The sequence below is a fragment of the Acromyrmex echinatior genome, chromosome 8 (genome assembly GCF_024713525.1).
Source record: "Acromyrmex echinatior isolate Ae372 chromosome 8, ASM2471352v2, whole genome shotgun sequence".
NCBI lineage: Eukaryota > Metazoa > Arthropoda > Insecta > Hymenoptera > Formicidae > Acromyrmex > Acromyrmex echinatior.
The window spans coordinates 9981091-9996773 of NC_141859.1; the positions used below are offsets into that span (position 1 = coordinate 9981091).

Here is a 15683-nt window from a genome sequence, read left to right on the forward strand (position 1 = left end):
TAAAATTGTTCTTTGTATGGCACACGGCATTTTTCCTATTGGATTGTTTTTAGTGAATTACTGGAAATTCTGCGTTCTGCGTGTAGTACAATTTTTATGTTTTACTAAAACGCAAGTAATCCAGCAAGAAAAAATACCGTAGACTCAATTCTTTCGTTAGTCCGACGTGTTCAGCGATTAATTTCTGCATCCTTCTCGAATCGCCTTCGGATTCGTGTCGTTCCAAACCGCGCGTGAGCTCGATTCAGGAGGTCGATTGTATAACTTAAAACTCGAGATAAAAATTGCAAAAGAGTGGTTTTACTGGAATATTTATAATTTCATTGTGTCTGTGTGTGTGTATGTGTGTGTGTGTGTGTGTGTGTGTGTGTGTGTGTGTGTGTGTGTGTATAGTCACATCTAGCGAATTTGCTCACTTTGGTAATTTTCATCTGTTTTAAAGACACACAATCGACCTCGTGCATTATTTTTCGTACGTAAACTAACGACGAAACTTCATTTCCAAGGAACGACGCCAGAGAACCGCGCCCTGAACAATCGCTCTCCTGGTGCGAACGTTGCGTCGCACTGACGAGAATATTAAGGCCCTATATGTCCACGTCAGATACGTTTACAAGTAATCGAGCGTGCCTCGTCGAAGGCTGCTGCGAGAGAGAGTTTGGATGCATCCGCGATCTTTACGTTTCAACGCAATCGTTTCGCGATGAAATCTATACGAATATATCTCTCTACCGTAGGATAGTTCGTTAATATAGGCAACGGGGCCAAGAATCTCTAAAACGCATCCATACGTACGCACGCACGCGCGCATGCGATCAGGTTCGTATAGCACTTAAATGCGGGTGTTAAAACGTATCTGGAGTCTTAGGCCGACGGCCACGTTTATCTCGAAATGCGTGGTGAGCGAATACGGGCTTTGATCGGTCCGTAAAGAACCTCGTACCGCTTCGCTCGACTCGGCTCAGCTTGGCTCTCGCTTTGGTGCGACGCGAGACGAGGCGCGGCAAGGCGAGGCGAGGCGAGGCGAGGCGAGGCGAGGCGAGGTGAGGTGAGGTGAGGTGAGGTGAGGTGAGGTGAGGTGAGGTGAGGTGAGGTGAGGTGAGGTGAGGTGAGGTGAGGTGAGGTGAGGTGAGGTGAGGTGAGGTGAGGTGAGGTGAGGTGAGGTGAGGCGAGGTGAGGTGAGGCGAGGTGAGGCGGGTGAGGTGAGGTGAGGCCAGGCGAGGCGAGGCAAGGCGAGGCGAAGCGAGGCGAGGCTGACGCGGTGAGGCAGGGCAAGGCGAGTCGAAGCGACGCGACCGCGGCGTTCCCGAACCGACTCGGGGATCGATGGGTCGCCTTTCCTAGTATCGAGAAGCAATAGCAGAAGAGGAACTATAAAACAATAGCACTGATTACTGGATGGCGCAAGGGTGTGGCAGCGCCATTGAGTCGTTACACGCAGGAATAGAGAGCCAGTAGGAGGATAATACGAGAGGGAGAGCGAGAGAGAACGTGTGCATCTGTACGAATGTGTGTACGTGTGATATTCTGTGAGTGTGATACTCGCCCTGTATGTGTGTATATATGTATGTATGTATGTATGGCGCGCATGGGCGTGTATAAGAGAGAGAGAGAGCGAACGAGCGAGAGGGAGGGATGAAAGGAAGGAGACGACGAAGGGGGATGGCGTGCGCGGGAGAAGCGGCGGGAACGCCGCCGGTATAGAGTATAGACAGGGACTGGTGGTAGTGGTGGCAACGCGGGGCGGTACGGTGGACGGGGACAAGGATGAACCACCTTAAAGGGGATAGCGTGGTTCATAAATAAATCAATATTATACCTGCGACCGATATAGAAAAATTTCGGATCGCATTCAATCGCGCGGCTGTACTAAGCCTATTTCCGTCGACCCGTAATTCTGCGAACTTTGGAATTCGTGGCGACGTTCTCTTTATCGAATTACATTCGTTGTATAATACAAAAAGCGCGCGTTTGTGGGAAAAGGATTATGTTATTCGACTCAAGGAGAAACAGAGAGAGATAGCATGATCCATTTCTTATTGATGTAAAACGTGCGACAGACAGTCGGACAGAGATCTAACAAGCGCAATTCATATAATTCGAAACTTTAATTGCGCATATAGTTACTATTCTCGAGGAACGCGCGTCACAGTACAACTACCATTTTTATTAAATTACTGTAGATTCGTTCGATAGCTATAATATATATTTGTAGACTTAAATAAGTCTACGTATAGAGAAATTTTAAATTCATACTTTAAATCTCTCTCTCAATCTCAATTAAATCTTATAAACCTGTTTTGATACTTGAACAATCAAATAGGATCTCTTTTAATATTACTTGATCTACAGCTTCTATTTAGAAAACTTCTTTTGAACCTAAAAATAGAAAATTTTCCAATAACTGCCATTTACAGGCTCAACGTAGGAGCCTCAATTCATTAGATTAGAACCTATTATAAATCTCTAGAGCCTACATACGTCCTGAAACAAAGGTTTAAAGTAGAAGCAAAAATTCGAAAAATATTCCATACATAATTTTTATACGATTTCACAATATCGACGGCGAAGCCGTTTTTTACTTCCTTATATATGTAACCTTATATATGTAATGCGTACACAATTTTATACGCGAGACACTCAACCTCGAATTTCTCATTTACCCGAAGCTAAAACGGATTTCAGACCTCCGCGCGAAGTTCAGGGCGATCGCATATAAAGAGCAAAATGAAGTTAGCCGCGTTAAACACGAACGTTTCCATACATTATGCGTCATACGCGAATAGCGTCACGTGACAAGCGAAAACATCTACATGTACCGAAAGTACCAGTATGCGTAAAACTCGACTTGCGTTGTTTCGTTTCTGTCGTTTAGCAGCAGGAGGCGATTGTATCAGAAACTTGCGCTCCTCGCGAACACGCTGCGACGGACGCGTTTTATGCGTCGCCGTCGAGCAGCAATATGCGTTTCCCGTTCTCACCGTGGAAATATACTTTCCACATTTACGAAATACATTTATGTAAATTGAAACAACCCGCGCGTTTGACGTTTTTAGACAGAGAGATGCACATCGATTAGAGGAAACGCGAAAAAAGGAGCTATCTCTATCGTCAAAAATAAAAGATGAAGATACAACCGGTTAGAAACGTTATCACACTCACAGTTTTATTCCAACGCATACATTTTTTCCTCAAGTAATTATATTTGATTATAAAATGCAATATCAAGGAATGAAGATGAACTCAAGCGGAACGATAAATCATCATGATGTCAAAATGATTCCAAAATAATCACTAAAACACTTTTTAATCATTTGCAATTTATTTTAACGTCGTTTGACGTTATCGAAGATCGACGTTATTGTATAGAATGTTGTATAGAGATGTTGTATGACATGAGAAAATTCGAAAATTTCTCAATTTCCGATAGGTTTTTCTTCTAATCGAATATCTTCTGTTACGCTTTCTAAATTTCTGGTATTATATATTATATTTCAGTACATTAGCCTACCGTTGTAATAGTTTGTATGAAATTTTGTGAACTCAGTATGTATCTTTTTTACGGTTTTTGACGTACGAGAAGTGAAGAAATATATCCTTCCACGCAACCCTTTCGCAGTTTCTCGCATACGTAGTTTCTCGGCACCCCGTATAAGGAGGTGACGCTGCTGGGCGACGTTCAACGTGACTATCTTTCGCAACGCAAAGCCGACACGAGTTGTAATGTTGAACGAGAGAGGAAGAACGTGCAATAATCGTCCGCAAAAAGAATATCTTATTCTCTGGAATGGACAATTGTCGAACTTGTGTCGCGCGAGGAATCGAAATGGACAGAAATTCGTTAAAAGGAACGAGTTGAAAGGAACTTTATAAGTCGGTATTCATAATGCGTTCTTATTTGAAGACCACCTTAAGTAAAATCTTAAAATATTAATATCGCTTTGTGATTATAGCTTATGACATCTTTCAATCAGGATTATCATAAAATTGGAAATCAGGGAGAAGTCAGGGAATTTTGCAAAATTTTCTGGAAAGTTAAAATAAATTCTGGAAAGTTGGTTTCAAAGAAGTTTAATATATATATGTATATCACACCTACACACAGTTCTCGAATATTAAGTTCAATTTAACAAATGAAAATGCAGCAATATTAATAGTAATTTACACTTCTATGTTAAATTCATCTCCCAACAAGACATTTAATGGTTTCCAAATCAGAATAAAAACACGATAAATTTTGGAATGTTATTGAAAGGCACATGGAGAGAATGATTTTGCCAAAGTATCCAAAAATTTAGCTAGATATTGATAGTAATTTTGTTAGACAACATTTTTAGATAAGACACTCAAATCGGTTGCTAGAATGTAAAAAAAATCATTAGCTTCGTGAATAAAATTTTTTTTGGAAATCGGGGAAAAATTATGAAATTTTATATAGGATGAGGAATTTATGATAACTGTAATCTTAAGATAGATTTAAATAGAAGAACCGACTATGAATACCGGCCTAAGAGCCCAATTTAGAACGATTCAATCAATGGCAGTCTATCACTTTTCGGAAACTTTTCCCGTCGTTGAAGAAACGCAGGTATTCCATCGAGCAACGTCGAGGACCGGTTCTCTTCCTCGCGTTTGCGTTGTCGCTCGTAAAATCGTTCCCTACGACTACACCTGATTCCGTCGTCACTCGATATATTATCGCCAGAAATATCAATAATCCTTTTTTTTATCGCGATTCGCGATGTAGTTATCAAAGCGTGACTTACGCTGTGTTTTTCTCATTTGTGCGCAGCGCGGAAAATTCGCGAAAATCATGATCGTGGGAAGAACCGACCAATCGACGATTCTGAAATATGCGCAACAATTGAGGAATGTTGACGATGAAAACATATCATCGGGGCTTAGGGTTATCCTGGATGATTTACAAATAGATCGATTTTTAATACATTTTTTAATTATATGCGTGTAGAAAGCTAAAGTAATAAATATTCTATTCTATTCATTTGTATGAAATGCGTGTAGGATATGTATAACGTATGGAACTGCGTATTAATTTTGCGTATTAATCTTTTTATCTACGAAAAAAAAGAGCAAGAGTGAATCAAGAGTGATCTACGATCAAACCAAAATGAAAATAATTGCATTTGTTACGACTTTCTCTTTTTTTACCTAAAATTAATCGAGTTTCAGAAGAAATTATTTATCCAATAATTTCATTTTTAGCTGAAACAAATTCCAAACGTTTAATTATTTTATCCAATATACTCGAAATTCCGATTAAATTGTAAAACGCGCATCGCGTAAGGTTTTTAATTCAAATTATACGCGAATATGAACAGTCGGAATATGAACAGTTTCAAGTCAATCTTTTCTATACTTAAAAATGAAGCGAAAACGGTGAAGTAATATTTTTCCGATTTTTCAAGCTTTTCAGCGAAATGAAAACGAGACATAAAAATGATTAAAATTGAAACGCTTCATCACATTTTTCGACAGATCTCTTTTATTTAATTTCAATACCATCCTGTTATACATATATATATCTCTTTGTCATTTAATGAACGACCATTACATCTGATGTGTGTGTGTGTGTGTGTGTGTGTGTGTGTGTGTGTGTGTGTGTGTGTGTGTGTGTGTGTGTGTGACGAATAAACACCGTTCGTCCTCCTCGGTACACACACGCGTTACGTGCGTTAGCAGCTGAATAGTTAGTCCCCATTAGTTGCATCATTTCCACAAGAGCATCGGCATCGTCATCGTTTAAAGGTGGCTACAGCAACATCGCAAGCTGCGTCGCGTAGGTTTCGCGGAAATTCATTTTCGGAACCATCTGCTCCGAAATCCGAATGGGATCGTCATACCGAAGCTCCGATTGTTATTTTGCGTGCGGAATCTTCTTTCATCTTTTCGTTAACCACATCCTCAATGTACCTATTCAACGACTCGACGACAACAGATTCGCGATTCGTAAATCTGTTCCAAGGATCGACCCGTCGGCGTCGGGTCGGAAAATGGCAGACGCGGTACATTTTTAAAAGGAGCTCTCTTAATTTTATGTTCGATTCCTAAACGTCGAGAGATCGCCCTATTGATATATTTCTGGGGTCTATGATATATTCTTTGTAAAAGGCACATTTACAGAAGATGCGGAAAGAGAGAAGAGAAAAATAGAATTTCCAATAAATTCGAACACGTTCGATTGAAATTGCAGCGGGTTCTGTTCTCGGTATCATAGTTACGCGAGTAAGGATTCATATCGCAATATCATCACGCGTAAATGAAATCGTTTCCACGTAAATTTTCAACAAAGAAAAAAACAAAAACTGAATTCAAAACGTGGAAAAATTTCGAGATTCGAAAAATTCAGGGAAAATTCAGCGGAACTTTCGATATCGGATAGGAGAGGTCGAGACGACCTGAATCTAAGCGAGCTTTCAACTCGCGTAGATGCAAACTCGACAGTCGGATTCTAATCGAAATCCCGAGTGTAGATCCTAATCGCCGACCAGAGAGCTCGCATGATCCGAGACTCGACCGGAGAGGCTTGTCTCCGGCTCGACGTGCATTTCTAACGCGCGTGTTTTCGGTCAACTAAGATCAGATAGAGTAGAAGAGCTTACGTAAGGATGTAACGCGAGTTCTTCTTGTCGTTACGATGCCCTCTCGCGGGATAGAATGTCAAGAACTATCCGTGATCCGTTTACATGAGATTACAGTTCGATTCTTATTGAAGAATTCTGTTGGTACCGAGTAATTGTCCAATGATCGTGAATTTCTAAAACATGTAAATAGATCTTAAATATTATATTTCATTAAATGTGCCTCCATCGCAGTTTAAAAAAAATCAGCATAGAGAAATCAACTAATGAAAAGTTTCAAATTAAGGATACCATATTTTTACACTTGTATTACATTTATTACACATATTTTATATATTTTTTAAATATATTCTCTTAAATATAGAAATTACTATTTTACATATATAAAAAATAACATAATAAATAATAATAATAATACTACAATAATATAGTATTTTATATATTTATTATTTAATATATTTTCTATATACAAAAAATAATTCTAACGCATTATTACTGTATAGACTAAATTTCTTTTTCTCAAAAATAAAACTCGCTTTGTTCACGAAGACACATTTATCGTTTTATTGAACTTAATTGGTTTACTGGAATCTAATAAACCAAATATTCTACTTAAAACATTTATGGCAGCTGTGTTCTTGGCCTCCTGGATTGTTTGACCAAATCCTATAAAAATACATAAAAATTTATTAGATAATAACAAGATAAATAACTGAATAAAATCACATCTCATTACATTTGCCCAATTTGCTGCATTTACCTGAACCTAGAAATTCTTTATCACAATACAATGCTATATGATATACTACTTCTAGTGTATTTTCCCCCACTTGTGCGATAAGCCTTGGTTCAGCGAGTGATCTGTTTTGTTTCCGTAGAATATCATTTAAAAGTTCAACTGGATTAGCTGGCTTCCATATTTCTGTTAGATCCTTTTCAGCCAATATAACAATCAGGAAGTCTCTAACAAAATTCGCTGTATGATTTACGTCTACACTTTCCGCGAGCGCCGCGACAAGTGCGAAAAACGTATCAGCTAAAGTTTTTTGAGCTACTGGATGTTCCTGAAGGATTAATTAAAAAATAGGAAATTAAAAACACAACTTGAATATTACCTCTAATTTGAGAAATAAATAAAATTTGTTACTACATTGAAATATAAAAGTGAACAATTAAAATATTGCGAATGAAATAATGAATTTATAATTGTGTATTAGATATTTCTATACTTGCTTCTGTTAAAATAATATCTTTTGTCCCTATATGAAAAGCTGCTTTAGCTAGAATTTCCTCAGAAAGAAGATAGTCATGCAACGAACTAAAAAATACAGGATTAATTCTTAATTATTCTAGTACTATAATACATTTTTTTCTTATATCATGTCTTTTTATAGTACATACATTATGACATCCTCAGATGCTTGTGGTAAAACTTGGACTAAATAAGCCTGTACAATTTCTGACGTAAGCTTCTCGCCTTTTATAATTAATTCAGTATTATCTTTTATATCAAGTACAGGATTTTCTATTCCCATTTCTTTCTGCTTCTGCTCTTCTTGAATAAAGTAGGATCTATTAGTAAAGGCTTGCTCCAATTTTTCCATATTGAAACTTTCAGAGAGTCGTTCATTAAAAGCATAAGTCTCTGCAGATCTGTTCCATTCGAGAAAGGTATTGCGTTTTGGCTCTGGCTGCTTACCTAACATCTTTTTAAGTTTGGTTATTTCTTTGTGCGTCGGTGCCACCCATCTTTTAATGTATCTTTGTCCTGGAAAAAAAAGGCAAAAGTCATCAACTATGGATAAAGCAAAATATTATATAGAATTTATACAAGCGATTTATATATAATGTTATAGAGAATTTATATAATTACTTATGTAATTAAAAAATTCTTTATTCCTTAAAACAATATCGTATTACAACTAACCTCCGTGATTTACAGATCGTACTCCTTTACTTAGGATGATAGTTTTAACGCACGAACGTAAGACGTTCATGTTTGAATAATAATTCACTTATCCAAATTGCTTTTGAAAAATCACTTACCAACAAACTGTCGGCAAATATCGAAATAATTTATAGCCGGATAGTTTGCCGATTTTTATATTAGGTTATAAACAATTAATATGCAATATAATTACTCTTTGTTTCATACTTTGGCCACAATATTTGCTGAGAGGGCGTTGGCATAAGGCAAATTAATTTTCTCTTTCCTATTACCTTTTATTTTTATTTGATTTTTTACGCTACGAAGGCAGTAATTTTTAGCAATCTCGTAACAATTCAATAATAAATACACCAGAGAGCAGCCATCTTGGCCTTTTTTATGAGATCACGTGGATGACGTTCAATGGCCTGATTTCCATCGAGGGTTTAAACCGGATCAGAATGGAAGAACCAATCAACTACAGCCGAGTATTTCTCTGTTACAGTCGGAACGACAGGGGAATGTTCGACTGTAATTAGCCAGTGTTAGTAATCCGTACAAATTAAAGGGTGCTTTCCATCTACACAGCGATCACCTCATCCTTGTTTAACATTGGCGGACAACAAGGATGTAATGAGAATTTGCTGTATCACTTCTGTGTCTCTTGTTGGATAATAATTTTATGCGTAGATACAATTTTTTACATTAAAATGATCCAGATGACTTATGTACGTACTTCTTATTTCGTATGTGTGGAAATACTCTAAAGCACCAACCGAAAATTGGCAACCATAACAAGAGTGTTCGACTATGCTTTTCTGCTGTGTTTAATCGTGTCGTTGAAAAGCACCGCGTCCGACGCTGTGTCGATGTGTGTCGCCTAAAAGCTTTGATGGAAAGCACCCAAAATCATTGCCTAGGGGTTTTTGTTAGTACCAATATTTTCCAGTCTAGTTTCTCGAATAAATGTCATGAAACCGGATAGAACGACACTTATGTCAACTAGAGTCCCTAAATTACTGGAGCTGGCCACGCCCTAAAAATGGCGTGCGTGTCCGAAATGTATGTTTGCTCTCAATTGGTAATATAAATGTATATGATTTCTCGATTGGTAATGCCATTGTGTGGGCATGCCAATCACAAGAGAGGATGAAGGTTGGCCAGACTGTGATAGTTCTAGGGACTCTAAACTTATCCATAACCTCGGAATAAGATTTATTAATTTTAGAAAGAGTTCCGTTGATTAAGGCGATGAAACCACTATTTGAAATTTCGAGGAGGGCCAAGTTCACGATTTTGAAACTTTGAAGGGCTATAATTTCTTTACCGTTTATTTTAGCATCATGATTGATATAGGACAATCAATAGAACTCTTTGGGAGGCAATCAGAATTCTCAAGAAAATGTACCGAATTTCCAAAAACAATGAAAAACTTTTTTTTTTTTAGATTGAAATTAAGATTTTAACTTATCAGGAACCGTGTATGCCAGTGTAACTGGTATCTGATAGATTGAAATCTTAATATTTATTCCTGTTTCTAATATTTGATATATTTTGCGCAGGCCCATAAAACGACACTTGTATCGACTTGTGTCATCAAATGGAAAGCACCAATAATGTAGCCACACCGATCGCTAACACATCCACTAGAGGAGTAACACCCAAAGGAGACGATTAAGCAATTGAATCTAATATAATTATTTTATATATTATTTATGCAATTTTATTTTTATCGTATTTCGATATATAGATATGTACAATCGATAACTCGCACAAATATATGGAAACTCGTATGAGTTTTCGGAAACGTGCAACAGGTGGCGACAGTGCGATTTACAGTACGAGCGTGTTTTTTTTTCTTTTTTTTTCCTTCTCGACGGCCTTACGGCCTCTGGACCGAAAGTGGTCGGATCGGGATGCTGCATAAACGCGGCAACTGTGTTAGCGATAATTGACAGCTGCCGAAAAGCGACGGCGGCAGCGGCGTCGACAACTCGGCGCGCGCGCGCGCACGCGATTTCGCGGATCGGCGCAAAAATCGGCGCGAATACGAGCGAGGGTGCGGGAGAAAATTTCGAATGGACCATCGAACGTCGAATACTTTAGTGACAAATCTGCGCATCTCGCAGGGACATCTCCCGCGGCTGCGCCCACAGCATCGAATCGGATCGGATCGCATCGGCATCGCGATCATCATGCAATCCGCTGTCCGTCCCGTCCACCGAGAAAAAGAGAGAGAGGCCTTTTTTTAAAGGTCCGCCCGTGTTTACAGTTCCACGCTCGCGCGTGTCGAGAGGTTTGTTCCTTTTGGCTGCCCACTCTCGTTCACCTTCTGTATTTTAAACGCGCTGCGACAAAGCACATCTCGCGGCGTCGCGTCAGTATCGGTTGTCTCCAAAAGGATCGATTTTTTTGGTTTGTTTTACATTTAAATCGAAATTTTTTTCAACTACCATCTTTTACTTTTTCTTTTTTAATTATAAATTACGCCGAGTATGTCGCGGAATGGAATTCAAGTAAATACGTATAGTGATGTTCGCGTTTATAAAAATGAATTGAGATATTGGTGACTTAATTCGAACGCCGAAACGAGAATGAAGGGGATTTGTGTGTGAGCGTCGGAAGCCGAAATAAATAACGGAACATTCGCAGTTCCATCCCAAGTGTATATTTCACTTTAATCTTCGAGACTCAGTAGGACTCCCAACTGTCTGAATATTTTTAAAGAATCAAAAAGTTGGAGCAAATAGTAAAATTAAACCAGATACAAACATTTTGTGTTTCCATTTTATTATACATTTTTGTATGTTTATGTTATATTTTACTTTTGCGTGTTCACTTTCCTATCCTTTGTCTATTATATACATTTGAATTTTACAGAAATAAAATGTGTTCGTAATCGAGGAAGATATAATAGAGGTCTTTCTTCGCGGGAGCCTTCGATTTGTTTCTTTGGTCAATCTGAAAAGAAAAAGATTATAGGCGGACGAAAGAGAGTGTAGCTGAAAAGAGAACAAGCCTGCTGTCTCGGACGACAGTAAAATGGTGTATAAGTGAGACGGAAATTTGTTGGAGGACGCGAATTCTCGGTCACAAGAGTGGTCCCCTCTGTAGATATGTGCTCGAAGGCGCGAGGATGTGCTCCTTTCTATCATTGCGTTGAACAACTCTCGGTAAGTTTCATTCGGCATGCTCTCGCGATGGACTCACACGTGAGTCTTTCAGAAGCCAAACTGGTCGACTCTGTGAAACAGAAAGCGTAGAAAATTGATCAAGTTGTTAACTGGGAGGTTGTAATTGAATACTCCAAATTAAAGAATTTAGAAAAAGTGGAGCTATTCATAATTCAGCTGTTAAAAGACTCGTACGAATCTCGAATCACATAATCGATTGCCTTTCTTGCTATTTTACTGTGCTCAAAAATAATTTGCCAGAAATGAATGATGATATATGTTCTCGTTTTAATTTCTTCGCAAAGTTTAAATTTGTCTTTGTTTTAATACTTATATATAAAATTAATTAAAATTAGTCAGTAAGCATCAATTAAAAAAATATACAATATTATAAAAATATTATATAAATACCTAACATTGTATGTATGTATGGCAAAAATTCTAATTCTTTAAATCTTGTCTAACTTTAAGTAGTATTAATATTTTTGAGGCTTCCAGGCATTTTTTATACAAAAACTGTGCGTTATCTTCGTGTCCAAATCCATTCTTAGAATAGATATTTGTAATATTCTTAGAATGGATTTAAGTAATATCTGTGTTTTTAAACATGAGTTTTTTTAAGATTCCCGTTAAAGAAGTGATCCTTTCAATATTTATTCTAATCGCGTCGGCTTTAATCACACTTTAACCGTCATCCATCACATTTGCCTACGTAAATATCTTACAATTAATTCAGATCTTTTCAACTCAAGCTAAATTTTTATGTTCTTATCAATATCTCTTCTTATTCCCGTCTCTTCTCGTCATCGATTTCTATGCGTAATATGGAAAATCACAAACAGGCAACTGAACCTCTTGATTGAAATTGAATCGAATTCACAAAAGTAAATGCAATGCGCATTGTCTCGTAAAATCTTCTGATCGAATGAAATTTGATGATGTCGATGGGATTGTATCAGGTGTCGCGTTCGCGCTGTTGGCGGGTGAAAGAAAATGAGAGAAAGAAAGAGAGAGAGAGAGAGAGAGAAAGAATATGTAAATTTCATATAGAGCGCGGAGGGACAAGATTCGCGCGGATTCTCGCGAGAGACCATAGGAAGGACCGAAAGATGAGGGAGAGGAAGAGAGAACGAGAGTGAAGTAGAAAAAAAAGCGCTATACGGGTAGGTAAAGGGATGTATGAGGCACGGAGGGAGGACATCATGGTGAAGCGTGTGTGGAGAGAAGAAGAGAAGTGAAAGAGAGAAGAGAGAAAAGAGGAGAGAGAGAGAGAGAGAGAGAGAGAGAGAGAGAGAGAGAGAGAGAGAGAGGGAGAGAGAAAGGCCGGTGTATAAGGTATAGGCTTCAGTTTGGGTAGCCCCTGGAATGTGGCGATCGCGGGGCGGACGACCGCGTGCACGTCGCTTACACCACGTCACGTGTATGCGTGTATTCTCAATGCCGCGTGTATTACGGGGCTCAATGCTGCGCCAAGATTGCACCGCGCCCCGAGCTCCACCGTCTGCCCGATCTTTTCACCCTCTGAATCGTCACGCGCGCGCCAAGGCTGTCGCTCAGTTCCACAAAAGCAAATCAAAAGCAAAGAAAGAGTCGAAACAGACATTTATTTGAGGATGCACGGAAATATGTAAAGAAACGTGTACGAAAAATTACGGCTACGCTACGATAATAAAAAGGAGAATAGGCGCGTAAGTGGTTTACGTTTAATTTGTACAAACAGAGGATCAATTTTCATGATCCCGATTGACTTCAAAATGTCTTTATAAGATGTCCGGGAAATGCTGCGTTCAATTAACAATAGTGAAGACGTGACTCCGATTCCGAATATGTTTTTCTCACAAGTATGTCACGTGTTACACTTAGTATCTATACCGCAGTTATATGTGTAATGCTTTTTTCTAAGAACTCTTGGCGGATCTAAATTTTCCTTCACGCGTGACTTGAAATATAATTATACGCACTAGCAATTTTCTACTTTTATTTTTTTCCTTTTAAACACACACACACATATGCGTCTTTTAAGGATTGATACTTTATAAGTTATGCTATAGAGTTGTGTGCGAAAAGATTTAGCAAATAGAAGCGATGGTAGACGCGAGAACACGGCATAAACAAATTGCCATAAATTCTGTCGTTTCTTTTTATGAATTGTAGTTTTATTTATGATCTAAATAGCGAAGGAAAATTTATTTAATCGAACTTAATATCGCGTGACGTTAACACAACTGGCTCTTAAAGATCTATAATCACAGCAGTTTAATCGAGATGAATCTGAGCTGTCAGGTGCGTCGCCTCGAAGGCATCATTGCCTCTCGCACTTGTCGTACACATTCCTGATTCGTTCGGATCTCAAGTTTTTGCTTGATTAATACGCAATAAAAAATTAATAGATACCTTTTCGGAACGTGTATGCGTGCACTGAAAAAAAGATACTTAAGAATTTATTTGTGGGATGTTTATTTCATTGAGATAAATATCTTACTTAAATATCTTACGGCGAAATAAAATGTTATTCCTAACAGGTTAAATCTGTTTTATATTTTACAACTAATGAGATATACTTTACAGAAATATACATATATTACATTATCACAGTATCAGATTAAAAAAAAAAATGAATAAATATCGAAGAAAACATAATAAATAACATTTACTTCTGAATATTTCGACTTTTTTCTCAGTGTGCGTTGCATTTTAATCTCTATTGAAAACAAAAGATTGAGTAATAACAAAATACTTTTGTTATAACAATATCCATAAATCTTGTGTCTTTCTATAATTTATCTTCAACATGACATAATTAAAAATTGTGCAACATGTTCACGTAATTTAATCCTATCGAGATTAATAAAAATGTTACGAGAAAGACAATTTTATACATAGAATCTTTTTTTTATAAACTACTTGCGTGACTGCTTTATATGAAGCAGCGGACAGATTTTAACGATGGGCTCTCTGATAAATGTCCCTTCCAAATAATCAGCATATTTCTCCGGGAATCATTGACATCGGGAATCTTCCAGTTTTCTTTTTGCAAAATCACTTAACGATTACCGGTTGACCCTGATTTTCTTCTGGCAAATGATAGGTTTACACCGGGCACAACTTTTATATTTGTGTACGCACCCGTCCCTTCCAAGGTATGCCTGCACGTATATCTGACCGATCGGTTAGAAAGGTAGATGTGTGTGTGAGACCAGTCGAGGTCAGTTAAATACACTTCGGGACACAACGCCACTTTTGGAGTGTCCGTTTATATTAAACCAGTTACCTCAGTGCCTCGTACGTTAAATCAGTCACCGAACCGAGGATCATGAAATTGAATCGTGGAGTCCATTCACTGTGCTCTAAAGAGCGTGATCAATTTATTAGAATTTATAAACGTACAGAAAGGTAGTTTTCCACATCTCACAAACGGCTCGCTCACTTTTTACTTTCTTTTTCAACGGGGGGGAAAAAAAAAAATAGAATTGTACCAATGTTAATAGAGATTGTTAGATCGTTCAATTCTTTCTTTTTCAAACTTCGATAGCAAGATTTTCTTTTATCGATTTTTCTTCAGCAAAAAGAATATCAATTCTTCTCTCACAATTTAGATTTTTTTCTCTACCACTGATATTTTACGAAAAAGAACACCAGCTTTACGACTACTCCCGTCATTCTTACTGTCGCATTATTACCGTGATGAGATTCAGAATATTACATCGATAAAAATTCTCCGAAAGAGCAGCCGGGCAGACAGGCACGTCATGGGGTACTGGGTCGTCCCCCCATCTTGAAACGCACGCTTAAGGAAGCACTTTGGGAGCCTGGCAGAGTAATTGCATACAAGAGTCCGTCAAAGCGAGCAACACGAACGTGCACAAGCACGACGCGTACGGGCTGAGTCTCGGAGACGACGTGTATTGAGATGGAATTTCTCATCGCTGTGCTGGTCCCGGAGGATAGGTACGTCTCTCGCACGAGAGATGATCGCACTTTCCA

General features: G+C 38.2%; 2 protein-coding genes and 1 long non-coding RNA gene across 7 annotated transcripts in view; 2 read left to right on the forward strand and 1 right to left on the reverse strand.

The window, feature by feature from the left end:
• On the forward strand, positions 1-5485 carry LOC147908738 (uncharacterized). The gene is made up of 2 exons (XR_015546028.1): positions 1-3873; positions 3954-5485. It is a non-coding gene; the product is annotated as an uncharacterized LOC147908738 (long non-coding RNA).
• A 1388-nt stretch (positions 5486-6873) lies between these two features.
• mRpL44 (mitochondrial ribosomal protein L44) lies at positions 6874-8948 on the reverse strand. Of its 4 annotated transcripts, none has more exons than XM_011061292.2 (6): positions 8527-8948; positions 8299-8367; positions 8001-8151; positions 7833-7917; positions 7360-7663; positions 6874-7265 (listed from the first exon to the last, which is right to left on the reverse strand). In XM_011061292.2, exons 1-6 carry the CDS (start codon positions 8594-8596, stop codon positions 7141-7143), a joined length of 804 nt encoding a protein of 267 aa, XP_011059594.1. In that variant the 5' UTR covers positions 8597-8948; the 3' UTR covers positions 6874-7140. The 4 variants fall into 4 exon arrangements, with proteins under 4 accessions (XP_011059594.1, XP_011059593.1, XP_011059592.1 ...); XM_011061291.2 differs by having other exon boundaries at positions 8001-8154; XM_011061290.2 differs by having other exon boundaries at positions 8001-8367; positions 8527-8947.
• A 1412-nt stretch (positions 8949-10360) lies between these two features.
• LOC105149109 (ankyrin repeat and BTB/POZ domain-containing protein 2) overlaps positions 10361-15683 on the forward strand; it is a 32098-nt gene continuing 26775 nt past the window's right edge. The window contains exons 1-2 of one of the 2 annotated variants that reach the window (XM_087409008.1): positions 10361-10822; positions 11407-11699. The gene's annotated coding sequence lies outside the window, so the exon portion shown is untranslated. Of the gene's footprint in view, positions 11700-15683 lie in introns of both variants that reach the window. The other variant, XM_087409009.1, reaches the window with a different exon arrangement.